The 18142-nt window shown below is 44.7% G+C and overlaps 1 protein-coding gene across 1 annotated transcript in view; it reads right to left on the bottom strand.

Annotated features, from left to right (window-relative positions):
- LOC119442378 (cytochrome P450 1A1-like) overlaps positions 1 to 11574 on the bottom strand; it is a 32586-nt gene extending 21012 nt beyond the window's left edge. The window contains 1 exon segment of the mRNA XM_049662103.1: positions 11467 to 11574. Within this exon segment, the coding sequence (XP_049518060.1) occupies positions 11467 to 11495 (29 nt within the window). The 5' untranslated portion in view covers positions 11496 to 11574.
- Between the last annotated feature and the right edge of the window lie 6568 nt (positions 11575 to 18142).

Consider the following 18142-nt stretch of genomic DNA (forward strand, 5'->3'; position numbering starts at 1 on the left):
TTGGTTCCCGTGTGCGCGCGCGCTTTCTGCATTTTGCTCTTTAATTGTCGACTCTTTCATTATGCTCATTTTATTAGAGGTCATGCTGGTATTCATATTGCCAAAATGAGCCCTTTTGTTCGCCGCAGGGCATAAACCGGGACTTTTTTTTGTTTTTGTTTTACTCAGTTGTTGGTTGATGGTGAACTCGCGAACGCACCCACCTAACCGAGTTCATCACTAACTGGTTGAGAACAGCGATCAGAAACCCCCTCAGTAATGGCCTCCCTCGGTGGCAGTCAAATTTCTTTCTTCCGATGCGGTGGAGCCATATCGCTCGCCGTTTGAGGTTTCGTTTGCCACGAGGAACCGCAAAAAGCTTGTCCCCCTTGGCAATGCTATTCGAACATCCAACAGCACAGCAAGTCGGCATCGTGCTGCAGCCGAGCGCGTCTTCGAAAATGTAAAAAGCCTACGCTCACGCACAGCGCACACGTTTCCCGGTGTTTCTACGCTCACTAATGGCGCCGTTTTCCCGCGATGACGAAAGCCGCGCCGGTTATTCGTCACGTGCCAAGCCTCGTCCAATGGGAGAGCGGAAAACGGCGAAGAAGTCAGGAGAGGGGTAGAGGGCGGGGAGGAAATTCTCCTTTCCTATTTGAACAATGGTTTGCGCTACCTTTGGAACATACAGGGACCTTAAGTATGAGCCATTGCTAAAGGGGGTATATCCGTCTTACGTGACGGACAGATTTAACAACAGAGGTGGTACGCGAATGTGTGTGCGTACTTATCGTCACAATGACCACCAATCAGGGCAATAAATATGTTCGTACCTTTGTGCAAAATTGTGTGTCACCTCTTTGTCGTGCGCTAAACAGCTTCGCTGATCATCCACTTTCACAGAGTGGAATGGCTCATGAATTTTGTTTTCGCAATGGATACAACGCGCCCATTTGCAGCTGCCATATCTCCGTCGTCTTCTTTGGTATCTATAGTAGGTGTAAAGTTTTGCTAATTATTATTCGTTCAGTTATTTTAAACTTCCCAAAATTGCTAGAAAAAAACGACTTTATAGTAAATGAGCGGTAGTATTGCATAAAACTTTAGTGATACTAAAAAAAGAAAAAAAACTTAAAATGTCTTTTTTATGTCACAAATTATGAAAACACTGTGTAGCTGTTAACTTTCAAAATAGTGACTCTTCCTTAAACGGTCTTCGAGCTTGTTGCGTTGAAACGACGGTGCAGTGTGAATAACGGCTGTTAAAATATTACCGTTGTTCCTAAACGTATTGGAATTTTATCTAATAATTTACAGCTAGCGAGTTCCTAGAAATTCAATTTTATTGAGATTCTCTTTGTTTCGCTTAGTGAGAAATGAAAAATGGAAGAGAACGCCTGTTCCGGTGTTTACACCATGTAATTTCTTTGGTTTTGCGCTTTTCTATTGATATATAGTTTTATTTATTTGATTTTGCCCCCATACGACTCAAAATAATTCAAATGGGACTGCCGCCTTTTATTATATTACCCAAGTTGACTTAACATTGACTTTCAACTCTTAAAATGAATTGAGTTTTTCTTTTTTTGAGTAATGCTCCCAATTAGTTACTGCTAACGGCCATAACGGTGTGCCACTCAGGTGTGCAGCTGAGTTACGTGTTAGGTTTTCTTTTATTTCTTATGCACATTAACAACCTTCATTCAGAAATACTGCCTAACATTCGTTTGTTCGCTGATGAATGCGTAATTTTACGAGAAATAAATAATAATGACTACTCGCACTACCCGCATACTGACATTTTATGATAATACTTGACAAGAGCACGAATAGGTGGGACAAATGAGACAACACGAGCGTCTTTCCGTGCAGTTCTCAAGAATTGTCATGGATATCTACCGACTAGTTCAGTCTTCAAACCTCCTGCGACCTCACTACTAATTTGAACTGGTGTTAAGTGGGGTTAACGGAACTGAACAATAACAGATGCAGAGTATTACGTGTGTCTCGCGCCAATACTTGTTAACCCGTATATTGGTGAAATAACAGTATTTTAAAATGCGCGAGCTATTACAAAACTCTTGATGTTCAGTTTCCAAGTAATCTGATTTGGGTTGTCCACACGGATTATGCAAATAATAGCGCTAACAGGACAGTTGGTTACTTGCGTAGTAATGTTTCTTCTGCTTCTACAATGTTAAAATTGTTGCTTTCTACTACGCTGATATGCCATAACTGAGGATATGCGTCAGCGGTCTGGGACTCGTGTCAAGATAATTTTCTTAATTTTCTTGAACTTGTTAAGAGCAGTGCCATTGGCTTCATTTTCTAAAACTATACTCGAAGTGTAAGAACAACAGTTTTGAAAAGTAATCTTGATTTAACATCGTTAGAATATCGATGCAAAATATCCCGTTTAACTTTGTTTCATAAGGCACCATTACACCGTGCTACGTGAGGAATTGGTTCCGCAATTAAAGTGTATGTCTCATCATATTCACCATCATCATAATATAGGAATTGAATCATGTCATAGGAAAACTTTTCTGTGTCTTTCTTTCCTTAAACATGCAACGAGTGGAACGACCTTTCCACAGATGTTGCTGCTATTAAAAATAACAATGCTATTTGCGAAACACTGCCTAACATTTTATATAGACAACATCTATTTTTATAAACCTTGGCATTTTGCTGCTACTTAGTCAGCTATTTGTATTGTTAGCTTGTAAGTATATTAATGATAATTACTACCTCTCTGAAACACCTTTAGCTAATATTGTTTACTACTTTATCATTGTAACTCACCGCACTTTAGTACCATGTTGTCATTCTGTAAGTACTTCCCTCTTTAACCGTAGGGTATCATATATAATCTAAAATTATTATGATGAAGAATTCACTACATACGGAGTTACAATAACGAGTATCTGCTACGTCAGTAAAAACAATCAAATAAGTCATAAACAACCGAAGTGTCAGCCAAATAAATTAGGATTTTTTTCTTTCTTTTCAGCGCCTGCTTTCACCAAATACGAGTATAATTGAGCAGTTTTAGTCTAATTTTATGAATAAATGAATTACTGAATGAATGCACAAAACATGCTTGTTTAATACAACAAACAACGATAGAAGCGAAAAGAAAAAGGCGCGTCGACTAAAGTCGACGAACATTCCATATGTATTTATTTATATTTATGTTTATTTATATACAATACCTACAGCGCCATCTAGGGCATTATTGTAGGGGGAACATGAGAAATAAATAACAAGAGACATATACTATAAGTTAGGCAAATGATGCAGCATATAAAGCATCTAAAATACCTATGCACTATTTGAGTAAAACGCAACAACAAAAACTATTATACAAAGATGAACAAGCATGTATAAAATACTTATGCACTGTGGGAGTACAAAGCAAAAACAAAACTAATGTACAAAGATGAACAAGCATGTCACGCACACACAAAACAAGAACATCTCATTATAGTGATCTGGGCTAAGCGCTGTGCATGTGCGCTTCGGATCTGCGGATCTTTCAAATCTGCGCAGTGTGGGTTCCGTAATTCAGTCCCTACAACTTTACAAAAACATTAATTTGCTATGGGTGCCTGGCCACCACGGTTTATACCTAAACTAAATGGCAGATTTAATAGCGCGGACGCTTTCAAATGGACCTTTGATTCCTATTTTATCAGATGAAGCTTACGTCACTGCATTGAGTTACAGAAAGTTTTGCCTACAAAATGATTTAAACAAATTATAGCTGATACCGTCTCCATACTTTCAGCATCTCGGTTCTTGCTGGAATAAACAATGGTGTCCTTCTCGGCATTTGGAAGTTACATACACCAGATTACGCTGTCGCATCCCGCAACTGAATTTATATTTACATAGAGCAGGTCTGACGATGTCCCCTCTATGCCCCAATTGTAAGGAAATTGAATCAATAGACCACTGATTTCTATCATGCCGACGATATTCAAGCCAGAGAAAGATCTTACTCGAAGCTCCACTGTGCAGAATTGGATTAGGATTAAGTATACCGGTAATATTTGGGGTATACACACTAGGCTATAGTCACAGAGACGTTTGTTGCGCAGTGTCTCATTTTTCGACTGAAACAAGCCGAATACCCTGGTAATTATAGTAGCTTTATTCTACCTATCAGATCAGCATTTATTTCAGTGATATTGGTTTCTCCAACTTATTTTTTAAAGTTGTATTTATTCTCTCCTTGATTGTAACCTCTCTTAAAATTCAACCTTCAGTTAGTCTGACTGCTCGCTCGCATACTAGTCTAGCTATTCCAATATCTTATTTGGTTCATACTTTTAATTTGCGTTTCGCATTTCCAATTAGGAATTTTCTTGATCTACCACCTGCCGCCCGATTCTTGACCTATTCCCCTTAATGGGTACAAGCCATGACAGAGGTTCATCATCATCATCATCATCATCATAATCATCATCATCATCATGTCGACTGAGAGACCAAGAGGTCTCTCACAAATCGTACGAACACACACGAAAACGAATTCGCCAGCAGGACAAGCATCGATGACGTTCAACGCGTTCCAGGACTGGAGGAAAGCATCTGCCCGTTTGTTTACTTTTGTGCGCGTGCTTGCAGATTGCTTGCCGGTGCAGCCGAGCTGAGTCAGCGCAAGGTGTTTGCTCGAGCCTGGGCCTGAGCGAGCATTATTGCGTTCCTATTGCACATGGCCGTGCGCATCGCTGGCGCAGAAAGCAACGAGACCACTACTGCAGTCTCCCAATCGCCGGGTCTCTGTGACCGTTTATACAGACTTGCTGCGCAGCATCATGCACATGTACACACAACTTGTGATCTCTCTCTCTCTCTCCACTTGTTTCTCTCCTCTTCAGCCCTTTATTTCCTTGCCTTCAGTGCAGGGTAGCAAACCGGTAGTCCGTCTGGTTAACCTCCCTGCTTTTCCTGTTTTCTACATCTTTTATTTCACCCTTAACCTTTCCACTTTCAATCACGTACTCAGTTCGGAGAACGGACAGTTGGGTCGCATTTGCGCTACACTTCAGGTATCGAATTTATTATATTTAATGCGCTAGCATTAGAAGTGTCAAAGTAAAAAAAAAAAGCGCATGTGTGTGAAGTGTTGGAAGCCTGTCACGTGTTAGATGCGGAGAGGTGACGGGAGAGCTTAGAAGAGCGTGTGCATCAACTCCTGAACAACACTTTTGCGATGTGGTAAACGTGGTTTAAATCCTGGATCCCCTCAAATAAGGTGCGACGTATTGCTAACGCATTTCTATCGCGTTTACTGCTAAATCGGCGCTTAATCTTCTTTCATTATGTAACCATTTGTAGGGCTCGCGGATAGCAGCCAGATTTTCTGAAGATTTTCGAGAGCAAAACGGGCGACACGCGTGTTTCCTCATTTGGCATCCGTTGCACGCCCTGTTCCGGAGACATTGCGTCGAGAAGTGGAATTTCTCCTTGAGACTGCAGCTATACTGCCACAGCCAGCAAGAAATAGGAAAATAAAATCGAATAAAATAAAAACACAACAATGTCGCCCCGTATTCGTTGCTGGTGCTCGCCAGATTCTTGACGTTCCACAGCCGTCGTCTCGAACAAGACGCTAACAAAAGCGAGGAAACCGAAAAAGAATGCACCGCTCTCCCAGAGAGGCTCTGAAATTGCTTACGCTGCGCGGGTAACAGCTATAAAAAAGAAAAAAAAAAGAAATATAGGAGTATGCAGTCGTGAAAATTTCAATAAATACGTGTTCTCGAGCCTACCGCAAACCAAGCGCAGAATTGTGCAGGCGCTGATATTGATTTCGTGATGCTGCCTGTCGACTGCTCTAATGTTTCGACGCGCTGCAATGAATAAACACCTCGCGTGCAGGAAGATAACAAAGCGGAGGAGGGTGTTGACAGCGCGCGACGGCTGCATCGCGCATCTGACCTGGAAGCTTCAGAACGCGGCGGGAAACTGAAACCGCGCAACAGGCACACTTGTTACGATGCAACCTGAAATTTCGAAGCGTCGTAAATAAGCGAGCCAGCAAGTGTCGTACTCACCGCTCCGCGGAACGGCGCCCGCGCTTGAATGAAAACGAAAGCAGGAAGAAATTCGCCGAGCGACAGGGCAAAACTCAAGAACACCACTTCCAGTTCGCATCCGTCGAATACCGGTGGTGGCGAGTTGACGGTGGAAAAGGCAATACGCAGGAAACGCGCTCCGGTGAAATTAAGCGGACGTGTAGCAAGAGCGTGGCGGGCGAGTCGACTGCAGGGTTGGCCCCTTGCAGGTGGCGCAGCGAGCAAACTTGCGTTGGCCTTGACTGGCGAGTGCGACGGTCATAAAAAGAGAGTGCAACCCCATGCGTGGCCATTCCTCGGCGGCTTCTCTCTTTCCCCGTGACCTACAATTTTTCATTCAGCATTGCGTCATAGAGTGCGCCGCGGTGAAAGCAAATAGACGGACGTGGCAACGGCAGTCCGTATGTCCCTTCATTTGTGGCCATTAGAATGCCGCAGGTGAGTGGGTTCGTAACTGTAGCTCGCTCCGAGGGGGAAACCGTTGCGTCATGTGTCGAGAAAACAGCACGTGATCAAATAGAACTGGCACTGAGGCTATAGCTGATGCCAATCACTGCCGTACAACGAATTTGCTATAACGGATTAAGAAAGTCGCCGTAGCCCAATCGGTATACCAATTGAGCTATACGGCGAGATTCTTAACCTGTGCAGGTGTCCTAAACAGGTTGTAGATTTGGCTGCCGCCGGTGGCAAAGATGTATTTTTCATTTTATTTTCCCTTTTACTTTATTAAGAGCAAGAACTTTATCGCAAATTTAACGTTATTCCTAATTAATTACACCAGCTCAATAAAACATGCAGTTAACTTTCCCTAAGGCTCGCTTCAATAACTTCTGGTTGCTTTAGGTTGTTACTAAAGGATCCATCCCCTCAGTCCCCTCATCGCTCTCGCTCTATGTTAACCACTTGCACGAACGCTGCACGTGCTAAATGAACCAGACAGGCTCACATTCTGCTGCGAAACGTAGAGCTTCATGGTTTGTAACAAAATCACACGCATAGACACTTTTGTAATTCCCTTACAATTACAATTACAATTAGAAGTACAAATATAAAGATGTCAGCCTACACGCTAAGGAGTCATCTCTGATCACAACAACGGAAAGGATGCTTGACACGAATGTTCACAAAATGATATACTTCTATTTTACAATGCCTGTTATAGACTGGACGTTCCTCCGGTAGGGCAGATGCGACGCCTCGAATCAAATCGCTGCTCTGACAAGCGCGAACCCACTACCTATCGCAATGCCGTGGCCGACGAAATCACATGCGTGGCGGCGCCGCATTCTCTCGTCACGAGATATCTGACTCTCCGGTGCAAAAGGTTCTATAGCCGGAAATGCTCCTTGTGTGTCGTAGTGCCTATATGAACCTGCGGCTTTTGTACTTCTACGCGATCCTGAAAGGTGATGTAAACCAAAGCGCAGATTGCATAAAACGCATGTAAGTCGCATATGCATGTAATTTTTCTTCCTCCTCTCTCTCACACACACGTCTGTGATTCGGGACTCTTGGAAAAAAACACTTTTAAACAATCGAGCATACACCACCGACTAGTGGTGCACTTTTAGATTATGCACGTTCGAAATAAAACAGCAGTACGCACAGCAGGCCTGCCCCATCTGAAACAGCGTTTGATTAAAGACTCATATACAATGTTTAGAAGCCATTCTGTTCACGACACCAGTATAACTGCTGTGCCCAGGGCCTGAAGCACAAAGTTCGATCCTATAGTAAAACAACCGGCGTCAGCGACAACTGTGAAGCTGCTGATGACCATTGTAATGCTGAAATGCATTTGACAACGACCAAACTTGCCAACAACTGTTGTTCTCTACGATTGGCGCGGGACTCTCAGTCGTTCAGTCCACTGCCAACGCTTATTCCCGTGTAATACGTGATGTATCGAAGGAGGCAAAGAAATCGCATCGCAGGGGAGAACAGTGTTTCCGCGGTCACTCCTTCTTCATTTAAGGAGCTTTACGTGCCAAAACCACGATCTGATTATGATGCACGCCGTAGTGGGGGACTCCGGAAATTGAAAATTTGGGGTTCTTTAACGTGCACCTAAATATAAGTACACGGGTGTTTTCGCATTTCGCCCCCATCGAAATGCGGCCGCCGTGGCCGGGATTCGATCCCGGCGACCTCGTGCTCAGTAGCCCAACACCATAGCCACTGAGCAACCACGGCGGGTTTCCGTGGTCACGCATTTGTACTTATACTCTGTTTCGTAAATAGCAGGCAACACTACGAAGAAGCATCCTTCACTGGTCGCATTCGCGACCGAAAAATGGTGCGTCACATGCATATAAAAGGTAACCATAGATATCCGCCATGTAATTCGATGTAACACTGCCGCATACTTTTATGTCGCCAAGTGACACATTTATTACACGCAAGGTGCCGCACATCTGGACCTATTTACCACCGATAGAGCTGTAGTGTGACACGTTTCTGCGACAAGCAGCCACAGCGCGATGCTAGCCCTCGGAATCAAAGCACAGTACTTCGCACATGGAAGCACAAGCGGGCGCGAATAATACGCGATTTGACGTCTACGTTGCGTCCACAAGTTGTGATTGTAGAATATGGAGTATTTATTCTGCAGGAAGTGTAGCAGATGAAAAACAACTGCACTATAGGAAACGTGCTGAGTGAGACTTGCATGACCACAGCAATTGCGTAGCTTCCGCTGCTTCGCTTGTTAAGTATGTAGGATACCGAGTACAGGAAGTGACGACGCGGCGTCAGCCGGCTCCTTTTTGAACAACAACGACGCCGACGACAACAACAACAACAACAACAAGAACAAGCTCGTTTTCTCACACCTTCCGGGCCGAGCATAACGTCGCACGTAAGAAACCAGAAACAGCGTTTATTACAGATGAAAGACACGAACATTTCGCATGAAGGTCCACTTGATTCGCGAGTTTCTAAGAGAACGACTTTGTCGTGGCGTTCATCTTCATCAGCGCCTTGGCGTCTGGCTATCTGGAGTGAATCGCAGCTTAGCTAAACGCGCGTCGTGTTGACGCCTCCGCCATAGACACCGCTAGCTGTCTGGCAGTAAAGAATGGCGTCGCTAGTGCGACAAACGCAAAATCGCGGCGCAGCCGCAATTTACTACTACTACTGCGCCTTCTTGACGATCGTTTTAGGCTGCCAGTGAACAGCAGCAAAAGTGGAGCTCGTGTGTTCCTTCATCAGTATATATTTTCGTAGCTTCCATTGTATTGTAACGTGCTCACATGCACACCCTAACGTAACGTGCTCGTTTCGGCTCTGGTTGGGAAAGTCGAGAGCGTCTGAAATGGAGCGCGCACTGGGTAAATGATTTCATTCCAAATGGGAAGGACTCTTAGTGATCGTAGCTACTCTGAGAGCTGCTCTTCCTGATGGCGGTTCAAGGAAGCCCGGAAGAAAGCGGTATAATAGAGTGGCTCGGGGATACTCTAATCAAGAGTTCGCGCCAGCCGCAGTACAGCTCTGGTTCGTGGAGCTCAGCCCACACCGGATCATACCGCACTGTAGCAGTTTCTAAATGAGAAAACGCATCCGCAGCTATACATAACGGACGGAATATCGCGTTCAGGTGTTTTTAGCATGTGGCGTTGTGCCGCTAAGAGCGACGTCAGGAGTTCAATTTCCGGCGGCGGCTGCGTCCTAGTTAGGACAGAATGCAAAAAACGCTCGTCTTCGAGTACTTGCGAGGATGTGCAAATATATCACGGTGGGTCGGAATTGGCTCGCACCCCATCTTTACGGGGCTTTTCGTGGACCCTGTGTTCCACTGCGGTGTTAAATACTACCAATCGTGAATTCCAACAATCAAAGCGAGTGAAAAGATGACACGCTTAAGAGCTAAATTCATGCAAACGTGTGTGACTAGGTTCTTCACCAAATTTTGCTTTTCTTTTCTTACGCTTTTATTTGGCTACGAAAATTTGGCACGAGGGCTTCTTCTGGGCATCAAAACGGCAGATTACAGCTATATTTATTTGTTTAATTTGCTGTAGTATACTTATATTTATATTAATTCTATCTGGTACATATTAAGGGGGAGGAATGACTCTGCGAAGAAAGAAGTGAACAGAATGAACCTTAACGTTAATTAAGCGAGAAGCGTTAAGGTATACACAGAGGGTAAGAACAAGTGATGGCATTTCAGTACACACCAGAAAAAGCTTCGGTTATCGCCGAATCCCACATATATCTGGAACCCAGCAATATGATTAGGTTTAATTTGCTGGTTTAGCTACGCTTCACAGCGAAGAGCCAAAATAATGTTGTTTCAGTGAGTTTCTTCGCGTAGTCATCGCATGTTCTGGGTTCTTGCATCTAAGGTCGGTGCATCTAAGGATGCTAGGCGGCATGGGGAACGTATTCTGGAGCTCTTCGAATGCACGCGCGTGATGTTTCTTGTTTTGTCAGTGTATTTGCACTCTCTTTTTTTATTCTGTATAACGAAGCTACTCACCCCACAATACGTGCTGTTAATCCCACCGACTGCATAAACCGCTCTTGAAGAATGCGGGCGCTCGCACCAGTCACAATGTCAGAGAAGGAAAATGGGTCCGCAATGTGCACGACAGCCACATTTCTTCTTCATGCTCGCATACCGGTATAATCACTACGTATTGCTCCAAGTCACCACCGTTCACAGCAGGGCGCAGCGAATGTTGGTTCGCGAATATAGGTATTTTTGGGTTTCCTGTACGTCGCCACATCCGACATGATGCTTTGAACATACGCCAGGGGTATCTTTAGGAATGAAACTTAACAAAACAGGATAGGAGGCGGTGCTTTTCATTTACATAAAAGGACACAAATGAACGGCATTCTGTAACGACTGCTTTCCTCCAATTTTGTTCATTTGTTGTTCCTCATCGGTATACAGCGACTAGTGGGTGATTCTGTCTACAGCAGGTGCTAGGCTTCGTGCAATCAAATTACTAAGATCAAAAATAACACAGAATGAAGGTAACCGCTGCAAAGCACGATCTTACGGAGGCGTTGTTCTGTTTAGGCCGCGATATGGGGTAGACGGCGTGCGGTTCGGAAGCGAGTATACGCTTTGCTCTTGCATTAAAGAGTACATATATATATATATATATATATATATATATATTCCTTGGTGAAAGTCCTTGCATTATGAAATGTCCGTAACGAAGACGAAGAAAGTAAAGGGAGAATGACATGCGTTTGAATATATGCAAGTATAAAACGAACTAGAGCGTAGGTGGAACGAATTAAGGGGGACTAGGCGCACATTTATACACGTAAATTGATGTTTCTGGCTCATCAATAATGACACTGTCACCTTTAACTGTATATCCCCTAAGAAACTAGACAAATGTATATAAAGTCTAGCACCAACGAAACGTTCTCTTACCTTGCCCGGACAATGGATATCACGATCATGTTAGACGTGATGTACGTTCCATTAGATTTAACGTCGTCCAACTGTACAGCTTGTTCAACGAAGCGCGTGCACTAGTGCCTGCATTTGATCGCAGTTTCAATTTTTGTTAAAAATGTTTTTTTTTATAGAGAAATGGCCGACTGCGCGTTTCCTGTAGGGTGCAGACGACAGAAGAATGAACGGGTCACTGAACATGACACGGTGCAATAATTCTGTCGCACGACAGATGTCTCTCGAACAAGTAATACAAGTATTTCCTTTCAAACAGTCGTCGGCAATCACGCGCCTGCCATTACCCAGTTTTATTTTTCTCCTTCGCGTACTTCCTTCCTATTTTATGTTGAGTTAATATCCGCAACACTTTTTCTAACCACGTTTTCAGTCCGATCTCGCCGCTCTCTTAACCCTTCCCTACCAAGATTTTTGGCCAAAAATAATACGAAAATACCGATTTTTTATTTGCCTAATTAATTCTACGTATCTTGAAACATCCAAAAAATCATCATCAGCCTATATTTATGTCCTAAAGACACTTTATTTGTAAGATACACGCAACATATTTTTTTGAAAATATGGAGAGAGGGTTGGCTTCTTCTTCTCTCTGGGGTTTTACGTGCCAAAACCAGTTCTGATTATGAGGCACGCCGTAGTGGAGGGCTCCGGATTAATTTTGACCACCAGGGGTTCTTTAACGTGCACTACAACGCAAGCACACGGGCGTTTTTGCATTTCGCCTCCATCGAAATGCGGCCGCCGCGGCCGGGATTCGATCCCGCGATCTCGTGCTCAGCAGCGCAACGCCTTAGCTGACTAAGCCACCGCGGCGGGTAGAGGGTTGGCTTCACTGCACTGCACAGCGGAGATTGTCGATTTTCTGTAGTAATACCGCGCACAGCTTCCATCCTCTGTCATGGGTACCTTTATGCCAGGCGCGGCCATGAAAACAAACCTAGGAGGCGGCGATGGGGAGTTCTTTACATCTATCGGCGTCCACTGCCGACACGTCGAGACGCTGTTGTCATCAGAATCCGATGATTCCGATTAGGCTATGCTGCTCAGTATCCTCGCTGCCACTCTCGGAAAGAACCAAGCTTCTTCTTCACTGTCCGAGTCCGACAAAACATCCGCAAACAAACGTCGTTTTCTTACCTTTTTCCGCAGCAGAGCCGTTGCAGGCACGCGCATACACAGATGAGAACGCTATTTTTAAATCCCAGTTGCCAGCATCGAAACGTTTTTCGGGCGAGATGCAAGCTTTGAGCGCGTTTCTTATTTTTTTACGGCGCCATCTGTGGAAGCCAACGAGAACTAAGCAAAATTCATCAGGGTAGCTTGAAGGCAGCAGTGCGCAAACGCTTGTTTCAGCATGGACAAGCCCAGCTAGTCTTCGGTGGGAGCGGTACAAACTGTGTAGGCTAGCTCGGCTCGTCTACGGTAGGGAAAGGGTCTCTTAAATAGCTTTTATTTGTAGACGTTGTTATGCTCTTTTACATGCTTCTCCGAGTGAATAGCTATGACGTATTGTGACACTGCGTGTAACGACCTCGCCGACAGATGTGCACCAGAACCTACCGTGCGTCCTTTTTTATTTTTTTTATTTATTCGTACTGTCAACCCTTTGGTAGGGTTATTACAGGAGTGGTACCACGTCTTGCAAATAGCATACTATGCAGGAGCAAGAAAACAGTTGGCTAAAATGCAAACAAGCAAAGAAGGAAGAGAAGACATGCACAATGCATAGTACTAGTAAGCGTAGTAGTTCGCATAATATAGACGTAAGCAACTTACTAAATTAGAGAATAAATACAACAGTAAGCACGAATACAATAACGTGAAGCGCGCCATTAGGGGAGAAACATCATATACAAGGATAGGAAAAACATAAAAAGATATGCTTACAACTTCTTCAGTGTGTGTAAACTAAACTTATCTTTGGACTAGGTCTACAAAGTCATCTATTTTATCCTGTTCTATACACTATAAGGCGGTCGAGACCATTCCATTCTCGTATGCTTCTAGGGAAAAAATAATAGGAAAATGTGTTGTTGTTGCACGAATATTCCTGTGGTGTGAAATCATGCGTGTGACCTGTTTGTCCTGTTTTCTTAGTTTCAACGTATCCTGTGTGGTATATCTTAAAGCAGTTATGTAGTAACATATGTAAAAGCTTTAGGCAATGAAGTTAAGCTCGACCTTGGAGTGTAGGTAATCCTGCACGACATAACAATTCTGTCGGGGAATCCAGGCTTCGATAACGGTTAAAGATAAATCTAACCGCTTTCCGTTGCACGTTTTCAAGCGTGTTGATACCATTACTTGCGAATGGGAACCAGAATATATTAGCATATTCTAGAAGCGGTCTGACAAGTGGGATGTATGCTAAAAGTTTAGTGTCGTGGTTGGCGTGTTGTAGCATCCTTTTGAGGAAAAACAATTTCTTTAAACCTTTCCCGGCTATGATTTCCACGTGCTCTGTCCAGCTGTGATCGGACGAGATCGTAACACCGAGATATTTGTGCTGGCTTACGTTACGGAGCGTGATGTTGTTAAACCATAAGAAAAGGCCAAGTTTGTTTTCTTTTTTGTTATTGACATCGCGACCACCAGCTTGCTACTTTGTTCAGTGTATTGTTGAGTTCAATTTGGTCACTGCAATCTTTAATCTCTTTGTACAATACGCAGTCGTCTGCAAATAGCCTAATCTTTACATTATATCGCTGGTTAGATCATTTATAAAGAACAAAAATAATATCGGTGCTAGGATGGATCCCTCAGGCACGCCTGATGTGACGTCTAGTGTACCAGAAACAGGATTACTGTATTTTACAAACTGCCGACGACGAGTCACTGCCCCATCCCCAAGTTTGTGAACCAGCTGAAGAAGTAACTTTTCATGGGAAACCCGGTCGAACGTCGTTGAAATGTCCATAAAAATTATGTCTGTTTGAGACTGTTCATTAATACCTTGGGCAAGATCATGCATTGTCTCAACAAGTTGTGTTACGGTAGATAGGCCCCTCCGAAGCCCGTGTTGGTTATGGTGCAACAAACCATTGTCTTCGACAAACTATTAATGAATTTGAAAATAATATGTTCGAGAAGTTTACAGCAGGTGCAAGTCAAAGAAATTGGGCCTGAAGTTTGATGGGATCGTCTTATCACCAGATTTGTGTACTGGGATTATTTTTTCAACTTTCCATTTGGAAGGGATTTGTGAATCGCGAATAGATTTTGTAAATATCAGGCGAAGATATTTACTAACTGGCCCTGCATACCGTTTGAGCATACCGTATCCGTATGTGCGTTCAGTATCCCATCTGGGCCACAGCTCTTGTTTTCATCGATGTTTAACAGTAGACACAGTATGCCACTGTCTGTCATTTCGAGAGTTCTTAATAATTTATTTCCGCTAGATGAGATGAGTGGTGTACTTGTGATGGGTGTACATATGCGGTGTATATGTAAATGGGATCGGAGATTTCAGTGTACATGTGCGTACAAGCGATTACGGCGGTCCGCAGCTGAGTGCTAGATAGCGGGCTCAAAAATATACGCTGGCACAGGTTGCGAAGCGGGATTAAGTTTTAGCAGTGCGCAGAAAATAATGACGAAGAATACATGCGCACTTGACGAGCGCTGGGACGACACGCACGAAACGTGTCCCCACTTTTAAGCGGCTTTTGTCACGACACGGCAGTCATCCCACTGCTACACAAGCTCCTTCAGAAATGTGGAAACGTTTCCGATGTACTGCAAGCGTTGCAGGATTTAGTGTCCGGACAATGCTACAATCTGCATCCGGATTTGGATCTATCGTCGTTGGTAACAGTTCAACCCTTCTCTTAAGATACAAGTTCCAGACCTGTCTTGGAACGAAGCCATCAACGCATTCACTAGAGGCAAAAGTTCTGACTCTAGTGCGTATGAGCGACTTGCAGGATGGTTTCACTTTTGTATATAAACGTGGATCTTATGCTAGTTCGGCGGCTCCTTTTTGCTTTCTGGCACGTATGACCCGGAAAACATTTCGGTTGTTTCACAAGACGTCATCTACAGTGACAGAACTACTAGGCATTGTTCAAGCTGTAAAATTGGTTTCCGAGTTGGTTGCTAATAGTATGCCCAGACAGGTGAACACCGACCCAGGTTTGCTAGGCTGTAGTCTCAAAAAGCTATTATGATAGAATTGTTCATAAGAGCAAATTCCAGGCAATGCTGATGCTGGATGTATTATGAGTGAGGGCGGCTGGCCATTGGTGAAGAACACATACAAAAAAAAGAGCTTTGTGAATTCGGTGCCAACTGTTAACATGATGACGACTCCCTGTCCTGCATTTTTTATTTAAATAAAGAAGAACGCACGCACGCGTTTTTAAAGAATTAAATAAAGAAGAACGCCCGCACGCACGCACACACACGCACACACTCGTGCGTGTGCGCGCAGGCGCACGCGCACGAGCCTCAAGGTACCAGCCAGCCCAACTGCCCACAATGTGATCACGCGGGATTTCGATGGGGGCGAAATGCGGAAAACACCTGTGTACTGAGACTTAGGTGCATGGCAAAGAGCCCCAGGTGGTCCAAATTAATCCGGAGTCCCTCTCTACGGCCTGCCTCATAATCAAATGGTGGTTTTCGCTCGTAAAGCCCCACAATTTATGTTAACTTTTTAATTTTTAACGATGTTAACAACTCTCCTTCTGTTTTGTCGCGACACCCACCTTTATTTATTTTATTTTTTTGCTTTATGCCTTCTTGATTGCCTGCCTGTGCGTTTCTCGGGAATCTCAGTAAGATGTCGAGCAAACTTTCTACTGAGGCATCATTAGCTTCACTACGGTTATCCTCACTATCATTTTAACGCGATAGTGTTAGGGGACCCATGTCGCGAAAATCCGGCGTTGGTGTCGGTGTCGGTATCGACGGTGTTGTCCGTTAGAAAATATAATCACCACCCCTTCCACTCCGTGAAGATGGTCGAACAGCGAAGCTGTGTTAATTACACCGAGTGTTACATTTGCATGTGCTGCACGTGATGCAATTGCGTAAACACAAGTAAGCACACATCTACAATAGGAACCTGTATTGAAACGTTGCGAGGCGAGAAGAGGCAGCGACTTCCGATGCTACTCGACGAGTGTCCAGGGTTCTGAACCTGCCGAGCCGCCGCCAGAAGCATCGGCTGCAGTCACGGACACCGCGCACGTTCGGCGCGAACGCGGGGAAATGCGGAAGTCGTCGGCAGCAGCTCTACGCGTTGCGCTTCATCGGAAAGGGCCCGCCGATGATAAGTGGTTCTTGAGGGAAAGGGAAAGGTTGGCGCTATCTTCTGCAGCCCTTGAGGGAGCACGGCTCAGCGCCGTGGGCCCGCCGCACAGAAACACCTTTTCTTATCGCCTCTCCTCCTCGCGCCCAGCGCGGCCTCTCATTGGTCGCCTCCTCCCCTCAGTGCGCGCCCTCACATTGGTCGCCTCCTGCCCCAGCGCGCCCCTCCAACCTTGCTGGTCACTTGACCTGCCCTCCCCCGGCGCGGCTCTCCTCTCCTGGTCACGTGACCTGCGTGACGCCGGACAGACGCCGAAGGGTTGACTAAGAACAGCTCCGCTGTTTAAAATAGTCCTGAACCACACATCCCGAACCACGCAGGCCCTCTTCGTGGCGCATAAGCGTTACTGAACTAATTGAACTTGTGAAAGCAAAATGCGTCAGAAAATTTGTAAAGTACGACTTATACACAACCTACAGATTGTAATTAGAATATAGGAGAAAACACATTTCGATTACGCAGAAACTAACACTAATCCATTTTTCAGTTGCTGTTTGAGGTCTTTCTTATTGGGAGCGTCGTGCCCCGCTCAGTTCCTTGCAACGCCATATAGATGCGCTCGTCTCCACGCATCCGCGGCTCCCGCCGTGCGGGGCAAAGAAAAAAAAAAAAAAACGCCTTCGTACATAACGTTCGCCGCCAGCGCTTCCAGGTAAACATTACGGTTACATAAGCTGCCGTTGCCGGGAAGCGTGAGAAGCAGTCAGGGATCTTTGAATGCTATCGCGATCCGCTCTTAAAGGCGAAGCTTAAGCGTCCTCCAAGTTTTAAAGACGACGGTCTTTCTTGGGGAACTTAAACGCTGAAAATTTGGTCTGTCTGTCTGTCTGTCCGTCCGTCCGTCCGTCCGTCCGTCTGTCTGTCTGTCTGTCTGTCTGTCACCCGATTCAGCCACCCGGCCAAAGTTGGACCACTTGCTTACCGCCCACACTACTTAAACTGGTACGGCTGTTCATACTTGTGCACGTTATCGATCACAAAGTAAATATTACGTATATCTGAGGCGCAACATCACTAGGTAAGTATTAGGAGGTGTGTTCCTTTAATAGAAAATACTGACACGTATAGATGTTTATCTTTCACCGGTGGCCGCTTTCCACCGGCTAACAAATGTTAAACGTTATCGCTCGGCGCAGGACGCGCCTTTATCGGAAGTTTCTAGAACGTTATCGATGCTTCTTTCCATTGCCTGTTTTCACCGACGCTTATGTTATCTGATTGCATGACTGACGCGAATTGTCTAGAACTTTCTGGAAGACACGCGGGCATCAGGGATTAATCTAGAACCTTCGATGACTCAGGTATAAAAGCCGACGCGTT

The sequence above is a fragment of the Dermacentor silvarum genome, chromosome 2 (assembly GCF_013339745.2).
Source record: "Dermacentor silvarum isolate Dsil-2018 chromosome 2, BIME_Dsil_1.4, whole genome shotgun sequence".
In the NCBI taxonomy this organism is placed as follows: Eukaryota; Metazoa; Arthropoda; class Arachnida; order Ixodida; family Ixodidae; genus Dermacentor; species Dermacentor silvarum.